Genomic DNA, 15,241 nt, shown 5'->3' with positions numbered 1-15,241 from the left:
TAAAAATGGTCAAAAAAAAAGTATGAGTGAGAAAATATTATTAAATGGAAGAAAAAGATAAAATAATTATTATTATATTGTTAAATTTAGAAAAAAAAATAAAGTTGAGTTGGATAGCGTTAGATTATTATCCGAAAATCAAATAAAGCCTTCGACTTGAAAACCAAATGCAAGCTAATTTGACAAAGAGATACTTATGGCTGCCTATAAGGTAGGATAGACTCTCTACCGTCTTGAGCCACATCTAACGATGAAATTCTCACATTGAGGTTGTTCCCATTGTATGCCTCTACTATACAATATATAACTTTTCATTTATATGGATATTGTTTGAAACTATTTGGAGATGAACTTTTTAAAAGCTTAATTACCTAAAAAACACACGACCTTTACATTTTTTTTAAATAACTTTACCTTTGAAAAATAGCACAGAAATGCACGATCTTTGTATTTTTTTATAAATGTAACACGACATTTGGAGAGTAGTATATAAAGGCACGGCTTTTGCACTTTTTCTAAATATACTACGACCTTTAGATTTAATTACGCATTTAGCATAATATAAATTATTTGGTCAAATTATAATGATAATAGCTAACGGTGTCATGTGATAGAACACAATTAAACGAGTAAACCCCACATGATTGAACGATAACAGCTAACATGGAGCTAACGCTGCCAAGTGTCACTCGTTCAGTCATGTTGTGCTACATTATATCATTAACTCCAGCTAGCTATTATATTTACATTTGACGGAATAATTGACGTTCTACTAGAAGCGCAGTTCAACTTGAAATTTGTTCATTTTTATACTATTTTTTAAAGGTCGTGATGTATTTAAGGAAAAGTGTAAAAGTCGTGCATCTTTATGCTTTTAGGAAAAATGCAAATGACATGCATTTTTGTACTATTTTTTAAAGGTCGTATTATATTTTAAAAAAAATAACAGATGTGGTGTTTTTTTTATGTGATTAACCTTTTTAAACTAATCCTTTTGAGCATATATATATATATTTCGACCAGTTGTTATTCGATTGTTCTTATCCGGATCGCGTATTGTCATGTAGTCCATTTGTCATCTAATGACATAGATGGCTCATCTTGAAATTATTTGTACACATGGTGTCAGTATTTTATGCTATGAGTCCAATGCTTTAGACTAAGTTGTACTAAGAAACTTAATTTTCTTTAGTAACAACTATATTAAAATTTGATCTTCGACTAATATCACCTATTAATTATTGAAGATGTAGTAAACGAATTTTCAACTAGATAGAACTAATATTCTAATCCACTTGATTATATAGTAACCAAATATAATAATGTCGAAGAAAGACCTTGAAGATGTTCTTATCATGGGAGAAACTAATTATTACAACTATGACCTCCCACGTCGAATACAACACTCATAAAGAACACTGAATGGGCCGTTTGAATTCAGAGTTAAAGTTACTTTGATTTTGATTTTAATTTTGATTGTGGAAAATGACAAATGAGATGTGATTATAAATTTGACTTGAAAAACGTGTGTTTTTGTTTTATAGTGTGTTGAGTCAAAGTTAAAGTTAAAATTTTTGAATTGGGAAATGTGTATTTTTGTTGTGTAGTGTGTTGAGTTAAAATTAAAGTTAAAGTTAAAATTAATGAACTCTGAATCCAAACGGGGCATGAAAAACTAGAGAAGCTCCAAGGAAAAATGGTTGTTTTATTCGCATAGTACAATAAATCAAAAATATAGTGAACGAATGATTACTTTGAAAATTCAGCTCATTCGTGTTATTACAAGTGAATTAGACGAAAATATCATCATATGCTATCCGTTGACTTATGAACGTGACTAGTTTCCGTGTGATACGACCAATTTAGGCGTGTGAGTGATTTCATGGGCATTGCATTGACTATTGAACTTGTTGTCAGTTTGCATTTAGGCACATCGAGATAAAATCACCAAACTTCAGGATCTAGAGAGTGAGATCCTGCAAGTGAAGGGGAAAATTCCGAGAGGTATAAAATATAGGGATCAAAATGGAATTAACCGAAAAAATGAATTTCCTAATTTACATTTAGGCCCCGCTCGGCTCCTCCCCGCCAACTCCATTCCGCGACTCTCGCTCGCTCCCTTCGTCTTCCTCCTCGCATCTTTGTCTCAGAGACGCCATGGAAGAAGAAGGAAGCTCGGATCTTTCGAACCCTAACCTCAAGAAGAAGCACTTAGCGATGCTCGAGAGGCTCTCCAACCGTCAGCAGTCTCTCTCTCACAGGTCCAGCTCCTCCGCATCCGCGGCCTCGTTCGAATCCACCTCCTCGTTCCTCTCAAGGTTCGCCGAGTCCAAGCGATCGATCGAGTCCCAGCTCGCCCAGTCCCGGCTCGCCGATCCATCCGACCTCAAGCCCCAGCTTTGTGAGATATCCGCCGCTATCTCCGAGCTCGAGAAGCTCGTCGCGGAGAGCTCCTACTACTTGCCCTCCTATGAGGTCCGGTCCTCTCTTATGACCGTCGCCGATCTGAAGCAGTCCCTCGAGAGTCTGATCCCTAAGAAAAAGTTCTCCTTCAAGTCCAAGACTGCCAAAAGTTCCCTAATTGAGGCCTCGAAACCGCCCGAAACCGAACCCGAGCGCCGAAACCCGGACCTTGAGGCCTCGCATAGCCTTGTGCTGTCGAGCTCCCAAGGTTTCAGGAACAATGTGGGTCAGGTTCTTGTGAAAGATCTCAGGGGTTTGGAGATCGGGGAATTCACGATAACAGACCTCGAGTCCTGCGAGGTTCGATTGCTCGGTTGTTCAAGGGCGCTCTTCGTGCACAGACTAAAGGATTGTAGGGTCTACGTGGGGCCTGTCGTGGGCTCAGTTCTGATCGAGGAGGCAGAGAATTGCACCTTCGTGCTCGCATCACATCAGATTCGAATCCACAATGCGAGGGGCAGCGACTTCTACTTGCGGGTGAGGAGTCGGCCGATCATCGAGGACTGTTGCAGGGTGAGATTCGGTCCTTACTGCTTGAGGTACAAAGGGATAGAGGAGGATCTGAGGGAGGCGAATTTGCTTGAGGAGACAGGGAATTGGTCGAGTGTTGATGATTTCAAGTGGTTGAAAGCAGTGCAGTCCCCGAACTGGTCGGTTCTGCCCGAGGATAAGCGTGTTGGAATGATCGATATTTCGAGCTTGGGAAGTGAAGGTCAAGAAGACAATGGTGAGTTGTGACTTTTCAATTTTGATGAGTGAGATATAAGGATTTGGCCCTCGAAGTTTTGCTAAAACTTATTGTTCTGGTATTCAAATCACTCAAAACATTGTGATTTTGTTTGGGAATTGGAAGTACTAAATCTGCTGATAAGCCAAATGTTGATCTTCATCATTCTTCAGTAAATATGCTCAATCACGAATAGACAGTACCCGAGCTCACTTTATAGGTATCGATCGCATTTTGTGGTAGTTTCGTCTTGAACATTGGCATCAGAAGACAATCCGAAAACTTGGAGGATTCTAACAGTATTCCCTTGATAGATGAGGAGGAACTATAAATTAATCAGTTATGTAATCGGCTTTACATGGCATTGCAAACTGACCTAACCTGTAATTTTTCAACCGTTCCACAAACTTGGTCTTTATGGCGAATTAACATAATGGGATGACATCTAGACAAAAGCTTACGTCTTCGATTTGTCATCTATGATAAATATCGGACTCGAGGTGGTCCAGACCCTGGACCAGTCGGGAATGGTCGATCAACAAAACAGAGCAACAGAAAAGATTTGAAAGCAAAACAGGAATTCAAGAAATATTGTAGAATGCCAGTATGAGTCCTTAACTCCATTGTGAAGTCCAAACTTTTGCACTTAGAATTGTTTTTGCTCTATGATTCTAAATCTCGGTCGGAAGCATTCAAACTATGGAAGGCTCGTGCTGTCTTTGTTCTGTTGGCATCACAAGGCTATATTAATCCTCCATGTGACCTACCAAGGCTTCTAACTTATCTTCCTGTACACTGAATGCCGAACAAAAACTAGCCCGTCCTTGCCAGGGCCCTCAAACCTCAAAGTGTTCTGGGCTTACAAGACTTCTGGTTCATGGCTGCTCCAGATTGCCTGTCCCAGATGAGGTGGCCAGAGGCAGCCCATGATTGTGCATATTTGCACGATTTCAATGAAAAAGAAGTTGGTCGCTCTGTTTATGATGCTCCCGGTCGAACTCGATATGTTCCCGATGTTTCATATGTGATCTGAGATGTGGTCATTAGCTTCAACGAGCAAGTTGCCCTCAAGAAAAGTGCTTGCAGCATTCAGTTTCTTAAACTACTCATCTCAGCTTTGAAAAAACTGAGAGACAGTGACATGTTCCTTTTGTTGATAATCTTTTGCCCTGCGCTAATGAAAACAGTAAGTTTCAAAATCGTCATGCTTTTCTCGTTTCAAAACGATAACACGATCTATCACTTCCGAATTTTGTCATTCCATCAAGACAGACAAAACGCTTGAATGCTTTCTTAAGAATGCGAGGTTGCATCCGATTCGATAATCCAATCTAGTCGAGCTTCATTTTGGGACAAGATAAGGACATTTGGTGGAACATGTCAATGACAATGACTCCGCAATTTAATCTGTTTTTATCATCTTGCAATGTGAAACGGGGCAATCTTCTAACAGCAACTCGACCTAGCTATATCACGCGAATTTCAACTCTCAATATTAATGTTGTCTTATGCTTGGTTCGGAATCTCAATGATTGTCACAACAGGTCCTAGACCAATCCAGCATATTCGAAATAGAGATTTGCACCACCAATTTGCTAATACTGCACAAATTTCTCTGTGAAAGAAAGATTATTATTCTCCGGATAATATTTCATCTTTCACCAGCCCATTCCACCAACATGAATACAAAACCTGAGGGGATCCAAAAGTTGCAGAAAACCTTTCGGACTTGATGACAAAGGACAACCGAACTAGAGGGCTTCTGACAAGACATTGCGTCATGGTGATATCACGTTGATTGCACAGGGGGCCCGCCGGAGAGCAATTCATCCAATAGCCCCCAATGTGATGTCATCGTGACACAAAGTCGTGTTAGAATTTCCCATTGAACTATATTGTTTTTACCAGAGATGGAGCCCATTCAGCAAATCGAACCGTGTCCATCTCAGTCTCTTACCAGTAAGATCAAAAGAAAGGGGTGTCAGTCCAATAATTTAATGAGGCTTGCCGGGTCAGTCTTGGCAAACTACAGTGACCTTTGAGCTTTCGAAAAGTGAATCCGGTTGACATTTGGTCGATAATTTTCCTAGGCAGGCCATTGGAAAATTAAAAGAAAAAAGAAGTGAAAAAAAATTATGTTTATAAATTATTATCAAAATATAAATTCTGGATAATTGTGTGCAACAATCTGATAACTTGGGGAGGTAGAATCAATCCATGGAGTCTGAGAAGCCTCATGCAGTTCTTGTTCCATACCCGGCGCAAGGTCACGTCAATCCCCTAATGCAGCTCGCAAAGCTCTTACATTCGAGAGGCTTCCACATCACGTTTGTCTACACCGAGTACCTCAGGGACCGCCTGGTCCGTGTCAAGGGCTTGGGATCCGTCCAGGGCCCGCCGGATTTCCGGTTTGAAGCAATACCTGATGGCCTGCCCCCATCTGACAACCCGGACGCCACCCAGAGAACTGCGGACGTGTGTGGTTCCACAAAGAAGCACTCGGTCGCTCCATTCAAGCAGCTACTGATTAGGCTGAACTCAACCACGGACATCCCGCGGGTGACCTGTGTTATCTCGGACACGCTCATGAGCTTCACGGTTCGGGTCGCTCAGGAACTGGGCATATTCGAGGTTCAGTTCTGGACTGCTTCGGCTTGTGGCCTTATGGGGTATAATCAGTATGCTGAGCTTATCAGAAGAGGAATAGTTCCATTGAAAGGTCCATTTGATCTTGCTTCCTTTAAAGCCCACCATTTCAAAATTATGGTACTGTTAGCAGACTGCGAAGAACTGCAGTCTAATACATTTGTTTAATGTTTCTTTGTTTGTTTATAGATGAGAGTGACAAGAGCAATGGATACCTTGAGACTACATTGGAGTGGATAAAAGCGATGGAAGGACTGAAGCTCAAGCACGTGCCGGTGCCCTGCCTCACGACGGACCCAGAAGACGTACTGCTCAATTTCATGATCGAGCAAATGGAGAACTGCAAGATCTCTTCGGGTCTCATCATCAACACGTTCGATGAACTTGAGAAGGAAGTACTCTCAGAACTGGGATCAGTCTTCCCTCCAATTTATACTATTGGGCCACTACATCTTTCCGCCCGGAATGAGCCTGAAACCCGAGCCAACTCCACTATGGACTCCACCCTCTGGAAGGAAGAGGCAGAGTGCCTCGAGTGGCTGGACCGAAGAGATAAACGGTCGGTCGTGTATGTTAACTTCGGGAGCATTGTTGTCACTACGGACGAGACCATAGCAGAGTTTGCCTGGGGTCTCAGAGCCTGTGGATTCCACTTCTTGTGGGTCCTGAGGCCAGACCTGGCGATGGGTAGCTCGGCCAAGCTCCCCGAGGGGTTCTTGGAGGAGACCAAAGGGAAGGGTCTGATAGCGAACTGGTGTCCCCAGGAGAAGGTGCTCTCGCACAGTTCCGTCGGTCTGTTCATCACTCATGCCGGGTGGAATTCCCTCTCAGAAAGCTTGGCCGTCGGTGTCCCTGTACTCTGCTTCCCCTTGCGTGCAGAACAGCCAACTAATTCCTGGAGCGTGTCCTCCGTTTGGGTCAACGGGATGGAGATTCAGCACAATCCGAAACAGGACGCAATCTCCCTACTTATAAAGGAAATGATGATCGGAGAAACCGGAAAAGAGAAGAGGGAAAGGGCAATGGAGTGGAAAATGAAGGCACATGAAGCTACTAGCGAAGGAGGATCTTCCACTGCCAGTTTAAACAGATTGATCGATCAACTCATCCACCAAGTGAAGATATAATGTACCCTTCCCTGTATTGGTTCTTCCTCCATGTTTCCGAGAAGATGATCGGCTATTTTGGAGTTCAATTCAGCATTTGAATAAGCCTATGATCATCTCGAATGTGTCAAATCAAATGTTCGAGAATTAATTTACAATATCAATATGACATATAACCCAACCGTTCCAGGCCCCAAGCACAAACAGAGTGCCCAAGAACAAGATACTCGAACCTCGCAAAAGCATCGACAGATGAAGCTACAACCTTGCAAACATGAGGTCCCTCCTGATTGTACACAGAATCTTCTCCCCAGTCGAACCTTCTCTGCAACTGCTCGTATTCCTGCCTCCGAGTCACTTCGATGTGCTGCCACTCCCCCCACCGCTCCGCCAGTCCCTCCCCTTCCAACATCCTCACGACCTCAGACATCGGGGGCCATTCCTCAGGCGAAGGCTGGGTGCAGAGACTGTAATTCTTGTTCAGGTTTCGGTCCACTATTGCATCAAGCTCCTTCTCCCTTTCAAGCTTCTCGACCTTCAAAAGCGTGCTTTCTTAAGAATGCGAGGTTGCATCCGATTCAATAATCCAATCTAGTCTAGCTTCATTTTGGGACAAGATGAGGACATTTGGTGGAACATGTCAATGACAACGACTTTGCAATTTAATCTGTTTTTATCATATTGCAATGTGAAACGGGGCAATCTTCTAACAGCAACTTGACAAAGCCATATCAAGCGAATTTCAACTCTCAATATTAATGCTATCTTCTGCTTGGCTCAGAATCTCAATCATTGTCACAACAGGTCCTAGACCAATCCAGAATATTCGAAATACAGATTTGCACCACTAATTCGCTAATACTGTACAAATTTCTCTGTGAAAGAAAGATTATTGTTCTCCCGATAATATTTCATCTTTCATCTGCCCATTCCACCAACATGAATACAAAGCCTGAGGGGATCCAAAAGTTGCAGAAAACCTTTCGGACTTGATGACAAAGGACAATCGAACTAGAGGGCTTCTGACAAGACATTGTGTCATGGTGATATCACGTCGGGAGCCGTTGATTGCCCACGGGACCTGCGGGAGAGCAACTCAACCAATGGCTCTCAATGTGATGTCACCGTGACACGAAATCATGATAGAATTTCCCATTGAACTATATTGTTTTTATCAGAGATGGAGCCCACTCAGCAAATCGAACCGTGTCCATCTCACTCTTACCAATAAGATAGGGGCGTCGGTCAGTCCAATAATTTAATGAGCCTTGCCGGGTCAATCTAGGCAAAGTACAGTGACCTTTGAGCTTTCGAAAAGTGAATCACAATTGGTCGATAATTTTTCTAGGTAGGCCATTGGAAAATTAAAAGAAAAAATAAGTGAAAAAAAAATTTGTTTATAAAAATATACATTGTGGATAATTGTAGTTGGAGTCATTTGAGAGTTGATGCAACAATCTGATAACTTGGGGAGGTAGAATCAATCCATGGAATCTCAGAAGCCACATGCAGTTCTTGTTCCATACCCAGCGCAAGGTCACGTCAATCCACTAATGCAGCTCGCAAAGCTCTTACATTCGAGGGGCTTGCACATCACGTTTGTCTACACCGAGTACCACAGGGACCGCCTGGTCCGTGCCAAGGGCCTGGGATCCATCCAGGGCCTGTCGGATTTCCGGTTTGAAGCAATACCTGATGGCCTACCCCCATCTGACAACCCCGATGCCACCCAGAGAACCGCGGACGTGTGTGGTTCCACAAGGAAGCACTCGGTCGCTCCATTCAAGCAGCTACTGATCAAGCTGAACTCGACCCCGGACATCCCGCGGGTGACCTGTGTTATCTCGGATGCAGTCATGAGCTTCACGGTTCGGGTCGCTCAAGAACTTGGCATATTCGAGGTTCAGTTCTGGACTGCTTCGGCCTGCGGCCTTTTGGGGTATAATCAGTATGCTGAGCTTGTCAGGAGAGGAATAGTTCCATTGAAAGGTCCATTTGATCTTGCTTCCTTTAAAGCCCACCATTTCATAATTATGGTACTGTTAGCAGTCTACGAAAAACTGTAGTCTAATACATTTGTTTAATGTTTCTTTGTTTGTTTATAGATGAGAGTGACAAGAGCAATGGATACCTTGAGACTCCATTGGAGGGGATAAAAGCGATGGAAGGACTGAAGCTCAAGCACGTGCCGGCGTTCTGCCGCACAACAGACCCAGAAGACGTAATGCTCAATTTCATGATCGAGCAAATGGAGAACTGCAAGATCTCTTCGGGTCTCATCATCAACACGTTCGATGAGCTTGAGAAGGAAGTACTCTCAGAACTGGGATCAGTCTTCCCTCCAATTTATACTATTGGGCCACTACATCTTTCCGCCCGGAATGAGCCTGAAACCCGAGCCAACTCCACTATGGACTCCACCCTCTGGAAGGAAGAGGCAGAGTGCCTCGAGTGGCTGGACCGAAGAGATAAACGGTCGGTCGTGTATGTTAACTTCGGGAGCATTGTTGTCACTACGGACGAGACCGTAGCAGAGTTTGCCTGGGGTCTCAGAGCCTGTGGATTCCACTTCTTGTGGGTCCTGAGGCCAGACCTGGCGATGGGTAGCTCGGCCAAGCTCCCCGAGGGGTTCTTGGAGGAGACCAAAGGGAAGGGTCTGATAGCGACCTGGTGTCCCCAGGAGAAGGTGCTCTCGCACAGGTCCATCGGCCTGTTCATCACTCATGCCGGGTGGAATTCCCTCTCAGAGAGCTTGGCCGTCGGTGTCCCTGTACTCTGCTTCCCCTTGCGTGCAGAACAGCCAACTAATTCCTGGAGCATGTCCTCCGTTTGGGGCAACGGGATGGAGATTCAGCACAATGCGAAACAGGATGCAATCGCCCGACTTATAAAGGAAATGATGATCGGAGAAACCGGAAAAGAGAAGAGGGAAAGGGCAATGGGGTGGAAAATGAAGGCACATAAAGCTACCAGCAAAGGAGGATCTTCCACTGCCAGTTTAGACAGATTGATCAATCAACTCATCCACCGAGTGAAGATATAATGTACCCTTCCCTGTATTGGTTCTTCCTCTATGTTTCCGAGAAGATGATCGGCTATTTTGGAGTTCAATTCAGCATTTGAATAAGCCTATGATCGGCTCGAATGTGTCAAATTAAATGTTCGAGAATCAATTTACAACATCAATATTATATATAACCCAACCATTCCAGGTCCCAATCACAAACATAAGTACCCGAAAACAAGATACTCGAACCTCGCAAGAGCATCTACAGATGAAGCTACAACCTTGCAAACATGAGGTCCCAAAATATTTCAGGGAAAAAAAGGAAGTAAGAAACGTTCATCTTCCACCTGACAACTCGATCACATCCTGATTGTACACGGAATCTTTTCCCCCGTCGAACCTTCTCTGCAACCGCTCGTATTCCTGCCTCTGAGTCACTTCGATGTGCTGCCACTCCTCCCACCGCTCAGCCAGTCCCTCCCCTTCCAACATCCTCACGACCTCAGACATCGGGGGCCGTTCCTCAGGCGAAGCCTGGGTGCAGAGAAGAGCCACTTTGATCATCATCTCTACTTCTTGCATGTTGTAATTCTTGTTCAGGTTTCGGTCCACTATTGCATCAAGCTTCTTCTCCCTTTCAAGCTTCTTGACCTTCAAAAACCGCATGTATAATCGAGATTTCAGCCAAACAAAACCCCCAGATCAAAGCTTGAAAATCTGGCTCGGACTGGTATAGAATCACGGGGAAACAAATAATCTGAAAAGAGCAAGCTAGACTGCATGTCTAACGGTAAATACAAATTTTTTTACCAAAATGCAGAACATCCGTTACTTTTCTCCCAAAGAGAGAAGAATAGAAAAGTGGAAAACTTCAGAACCATGCAGAGCTTAAAACGGGAAAAGCAAATTCTTCATGTTTTCCAAACTTAGCTACATTAATGACGAACAATGTCACAAGAAGCAGGTAACAGGATACACATTAAGTGACAATCGTTACGGAAGGAGGACTTGGAGACTTCTTCAGAAGTAATGAACTTACACGATCGAGCAATAAGGCATCATCCTCCTCTTCCAAGCGTGAAAAATCAATTGCGCGTTGACCAGTAACAAGCTCCAGAAGCATGATCCCATAACCAAAAACATCCGTCCTCTCTGAGGACTTCCCGGTGGACAAATACTCAGGCGCAATGTGCCCCATCGTCCCTCGAACTTGAGTTTTTACATTGGTCCTCCTGACATCAACCAATTTCGCCAGCCCAAAGCCCCCAATTACAGCCTCGAAATCTTCATCAAGCAGGACGTTCGCCGCTTTCACATCCCGATGAATGATTTTAGGGTTGCAGTGCTCATGTAGGTATTCCAGGCCACGTGCTGCTCCCAAGGCAACTTTTTTTCTCGTAGGCCAGTCTAAAACAGGCTCCCCAGGTTTGACCTCTGCAGCAATCAACATTAATTGGCGACCAAGAGTCATCAAAAATGCCTAATCTCCAAATATAAGATTGAAGAACCACTAATCGCAAATGCTTCCAATAAATGACATTGGCAATTAGATAAATGAGAAACCCAAAATAAAATGGAGTTAAAGGGGACGGACCAACTCACAAGAAAATGCAGAAATTTCACCTTTGTACATCCAAAGATGCGTAATTCAGCACTATTAGCATCAAATGTGATGGAGAAAAAATGTAACATAATTCATGTCAGTTTTATTTGTCTTTGTTGATGAAAAACTAGTTAGAAAGTCTAGTTAGGTCGATCAAAAACCCACAAGACCTGAAGCCAAGAATCGTCTGTGCCTGTCCATGGTTGCCCATTAAGTGTCAAATCAGTAGGCGAGAATCGACCCTGAGATGCCTCATCTCGCCTCAGTTGGCTCCAATAACCACTCTAAGAACATGCATGATAACTCCACACCAGTGAATATTAGCAATATATAACATCTTCAAGCCTATTGTGTAATTACCTCGGAGCCGATAGGCGACACTTAAATTCTGCATGAAGGGATGGACAAGGAGCCGTTCAGTGGGAGTGGTGCAAAATCCAATCAGCCTCAAGAGATTCTTATGGACTGCAACACTTGTCATCTCAACCTCACACTGAAAAGCCGCATCTCCACCAGGACTTTCAAAATCAGTCAACCGTTTCACGGCTATTTTAGTGCCATCAGCAAGCACCCCCTTGTAGACCTTCCAGAAACCTCCCTGACCCAGAACACTCTTCTCACTGAAGTTATCTGTAGCTATTTGCAGTTCCCTCCATGCAAATCTCTTCAACTGACCAAATGCCATTCTCCCATCCTCTTCACCTGATCAAAAGGCAAGACAATAGTAATGAATGTAAGCATAAAGGCAAATAATTCTTGGCACCCTGAATTTCTGCATCTAGATAATTTCACACCTTAAAGCTTCAATTTTGGTTCTACATTGCACCAAACCCCTAACAGTCCATAAAATAAACAGAAAATGTCATATTGGCATACCCATGGGTGCAATTTCAGAACAACTTTTGGAGAACAAAAGAAAGTTTTCAAAATATTAGTTCTGCATTTCTGCACTAGTTTTCAGTCAACACAGTGTAAAATTTATTTAAGGTTCAAATTTATTTCATGTAAACTTTAGGGCACAAAAGGGTCCAAACTTAGGAACCACGATGTGGCAAAACAGTAACGTGTAACGTGATGGCAATCTAAAGTGGAAACCAGAAGCAGCAAAAAATGGTTTTTAGTAAGTTGTTAAAAGCAAGAAAAAAGCAAGTCACATGAACAATTCACAATTATACATATCAGAAAAATTCATCAGCATGTGATACAAACCTGCTACATCCACAAACACTTCTCTTCTATAGCCCTTCCGTCTGCCCTTATATAGGAAAACAAGCATGCCACAAAGGAGGAGAAGAACAAGTCCGCCAACAACACCAATAATAATTCCGACCTTTGACATACGAGAAGAACCTACAAAAAGGACACCATCAGCTATTAAGGAAGGTTGTGGGAATATTAATTCGTTTTCCTGTGAGGACAATACTCACCAGAGTTGCCGCTATCAGATGCACAAGGATGGGGTAAATTTATTCCACAATTCAACTTGTTTCCAGTAAAACTGCAACATCAAAAACACCAGTTTTGATGAGAAACAGTGAAAGAGTCTTAAAGTAGTAGAACAAAGCAAAAGGAAAATAATAGCCGCATGACTATCACCATCATCGTACTTGTATTTGGAAACTTGGAATAAGGCTGGGGGAATCTGCCCTCCAAGATTGTTTGAGTCCGGCTGCCTGAACAGTTTTGCTCATGTAGTTCAGTATCTTCACAGGCAATCCAAAAGGCATGCAGCAATGACATATTTATAATGATGTAATGTTTGTACAATAATGCATGGCAACTTACAAATTGATCAAGTTGGGAAGAGTTGAAAGTGAATCTGGAATGCTTCCACTGAGATTATTTTCACTCAGAGACCTGTTAGGATTATTTCCACGTCATATGCTTCATCGTAGAAATTCTCATTATTAAGTTTAGGGTAAAGAATAATAGACAAGCAGCTTCTTACAAGAAGTGAAGTTTCTTAAGATTCCCGAGAGAAGCCGGTATCTGACCAGTCAACCGATTATTTTCAAGGTCCAAATTATTCAAACTCGTCAAATTCCCAAACTCTTCAGGTATCTCACCTGTTATGCCATTCCCTCGCAAAGCACTGCCACATAAAAAAGAGAACAATTTAAATGCATAAGAAGTAATTCTATAGAACCTTCAAATTACTATAAATACTTAACAAGTTATCCTAAAAAAGTTGAAGGCTCGATTTAGAAAGGGGCAACAAGAAGAAAAACTCTATCAGAAATATTCTACTACCTAAATTACAGAGACAAAACACACTAAGAAGTCGGCTCAAGCCATACATCATGCAAGAGATTGGATTTAAGAATTTGGATAGATGGCTGTGATCATCAGAAATTGAAGACAATGGAATGCATACATTGTTAAAATTTTGGTCTATTTGGTATGAGACTGCAGAAGTCTTCCAGTACTTCATGGTTCTTCGTTTCTTTTAGAAAACTGAGGATATTACAGACGTGAAGGCAAATCGACACCTTTTTCTTGATTTCTCTGTGTTTCGGGAAGATTCTTTGTGTTCCAAGAAGAAGACAAACGCCCAAACCAGAGAGCCTAATTATTTCAGTTCCACATACTTATTAGTACAGTAAGGGTCCTGAGCAGACCAACTTTTGGGGATAACAACCCAGAGAAGTTCATTGATGACAGGGTTCTGCATTTCAATAATTCTCTTAGTCCCATGACAGTGTAGCTCACGTATTACTATTATAAATGCAAGCACTAAAATTTTATGGTTGCAACAAGAAAAGCTTAAACTGAGACGATATTATTGTTAGAAACAAAATCAAGAGGAAAGGAGCTGAAACGCTGGAGAGATTTCACACTGCCTTTTGCTCTGGAAAATTTCAGTTGTTTAATGAAGATGATGAAGCACTGGAGAGGATCAATGATGAGGAGGGTGGAGGGAAGAAGATTTGCATATAATACAACAATCACAACCATGATCACCCCATGAAAATCATGTTGGATTTGAGGGGTGGAGCCCACAAAGCATTTGACAAGGTGGTAAAGGGGAAGGAGGTGAAAGAATTCTGGGAAGGGCCAGTTGGACGTGAAAGTGGAATGGAACAAATACCATGTGGAAAAGGAGTACAATAGTGAAAGCTAAAATTTGTAATGTGATGAATATATACATATACATACACACACACACATATATATATGCTTTTGGTTTTTTTGGGTGGTGATGGGAAATAGAGAATGAGAATCCCACTCACTTTCTTTCTTTCTTTGCTTCCTCTCTTTGTCTTTGTGCTTTATTTTGATTTGATAATTGCAAGTAAAGAACTGCCATTATCCCGTTGGCACATCTTTTATTCCTCCTTTATGCTGATGCTAAGGTTCCATTCCTTTCCATCAGTCTCAGAGAGAGAGAGAGAGAGAGAGAGAGAATGGATCCTCTGTGTTCAAGCAGAAGCTCGATCCCACTCACCTCATCACATCAGATAAGTTGATTTTCCCTGCTGGGGTGACAACTGACAGCAACAGTCAAACATTTAAATTCATACCTTTCTCCTTTCTTTTTCCGATTTCTTTTGTTTCCTTCTCTCTTTTTTTTTTTGTTCCCCAATGGAAACATATTGCATCTAGTATTATTTATAAGCAAGAGGACAACAATGTGCCTGGCAAAAGGGATGAACAGGACAAGCTTAAGTGGATAAGACTGCACACTATGC

The 15,241-nt window shown here is 42.5% G+C and overlaps 3 protein-coding genes across 5 annotated transcripts; 2 read left to right on the top strand and 1 right to left on the bottom strand.

Annotated features, from left to right (window-relative positions):
• The first annotated feature begins 2,075 nt into the window (after positions 1-2,075).
• LOC116198536 (tubulin-folding cofactor C) lies at positions 2,076-3,355 on the top strand. Its single transcript, XM_031528703.1, has one exon. It carries the CDS (start codon positions 2,158-2,160, stop codon positions 3,199-3,201), a length of 1,044 nt encoding a protein of 347 aa, XP_031384563.1. The 5' UTR covers positions 2,076-2,157; the 3' UTR covers positions 3,202-3,355.
• Positions 3,356-5,233: 1,878 nt separating this feature from the next.
• Positions 5,234-10,128, top strand: LOC116199726 (7-deoxyloganetin glucosyltransferase-like). Of its 3 annotated transcripts, none has more exons than XM_031530196.1 (2): positions 5,234-5,909; positions 9,048-10,072. In XM_031530196.1, exons 1-2 carry the CDS (start codon positions 5,408-5,410, stop codon positions 9,983-9,985), a joined length of 1,440 nt encoding a protein of 479 aa, XP_031386056.1. In that variant the 5' UTR covers positions 5,234-5,407; the 3' UTR covers positions 9,986-10,072. The 3 variants fall into 3 exon arrangements, with proteins under 3 accessions (XP_031386056.1, XP_031386055.1, XP_031386054.1); XM_031530195.1 differs by lacking the exon at positions 9,048-10,072 and adding an exon at positions 6,026-7,499 and having other exon boundaries at positions 5,240-5,909; XM_031530194.1 differs by lacking the exon at positions 5,234-5,909 and adding an exon at positions 8,354-8,931 and having other exon boundaries at positions 9,048-10,128.
• On the bottom strand, positions 10,112-14,617 carry LOC116199727 (probable LRR receptor-like serine/threonine-protein kinase At5g10290). Its single transcript, XM_031530197.1, has 9 exons — positions 14,137-14,617; positions 13,501-13,644; positions 13,338-13,409; positions 13,160-13,225; positions 12,980-13,050; positions 12,762-12,902; positions 11,913-12,254; positions 10,989-11,383; positions 10,112-10,600 (listed from the first exon to the last, which is right to left on the bottom strand). Exons 1-9 carry the CDS (start codon positions 14,244-14,246, stop codon positions 10,286-10,288), a joined length of 1,656 nt encoding a protein of 551 aa, XP_031386057.1. The 5' UTR covers positions 14,247-14,617; the 3' UTR covers positions 10,112-10,285.
• Positions 14,618-15,241: the final 624 nt, after the last annotated feature.

The sequence above is a fragment of the Punica granatum genome, chromosome 3, assembly GCF_007655135.1.
Source record: "Punica granatum isolate Tunisia-2019 chromosome 3, ASM765513v2, whole genome shotgun sequence".
Taxonomy (NCBI): Eukaryota; Viridiplantae; Streptophyta; class Magnoliopsida; order Myrtales; family Lythraceae; genus Punica; species Punica granatum.
The sequence above is the reverse complement of the archived record's forward strand: the minus strand, read 5'-3'. Positions and strand labels throughout refer to the sequence as shown.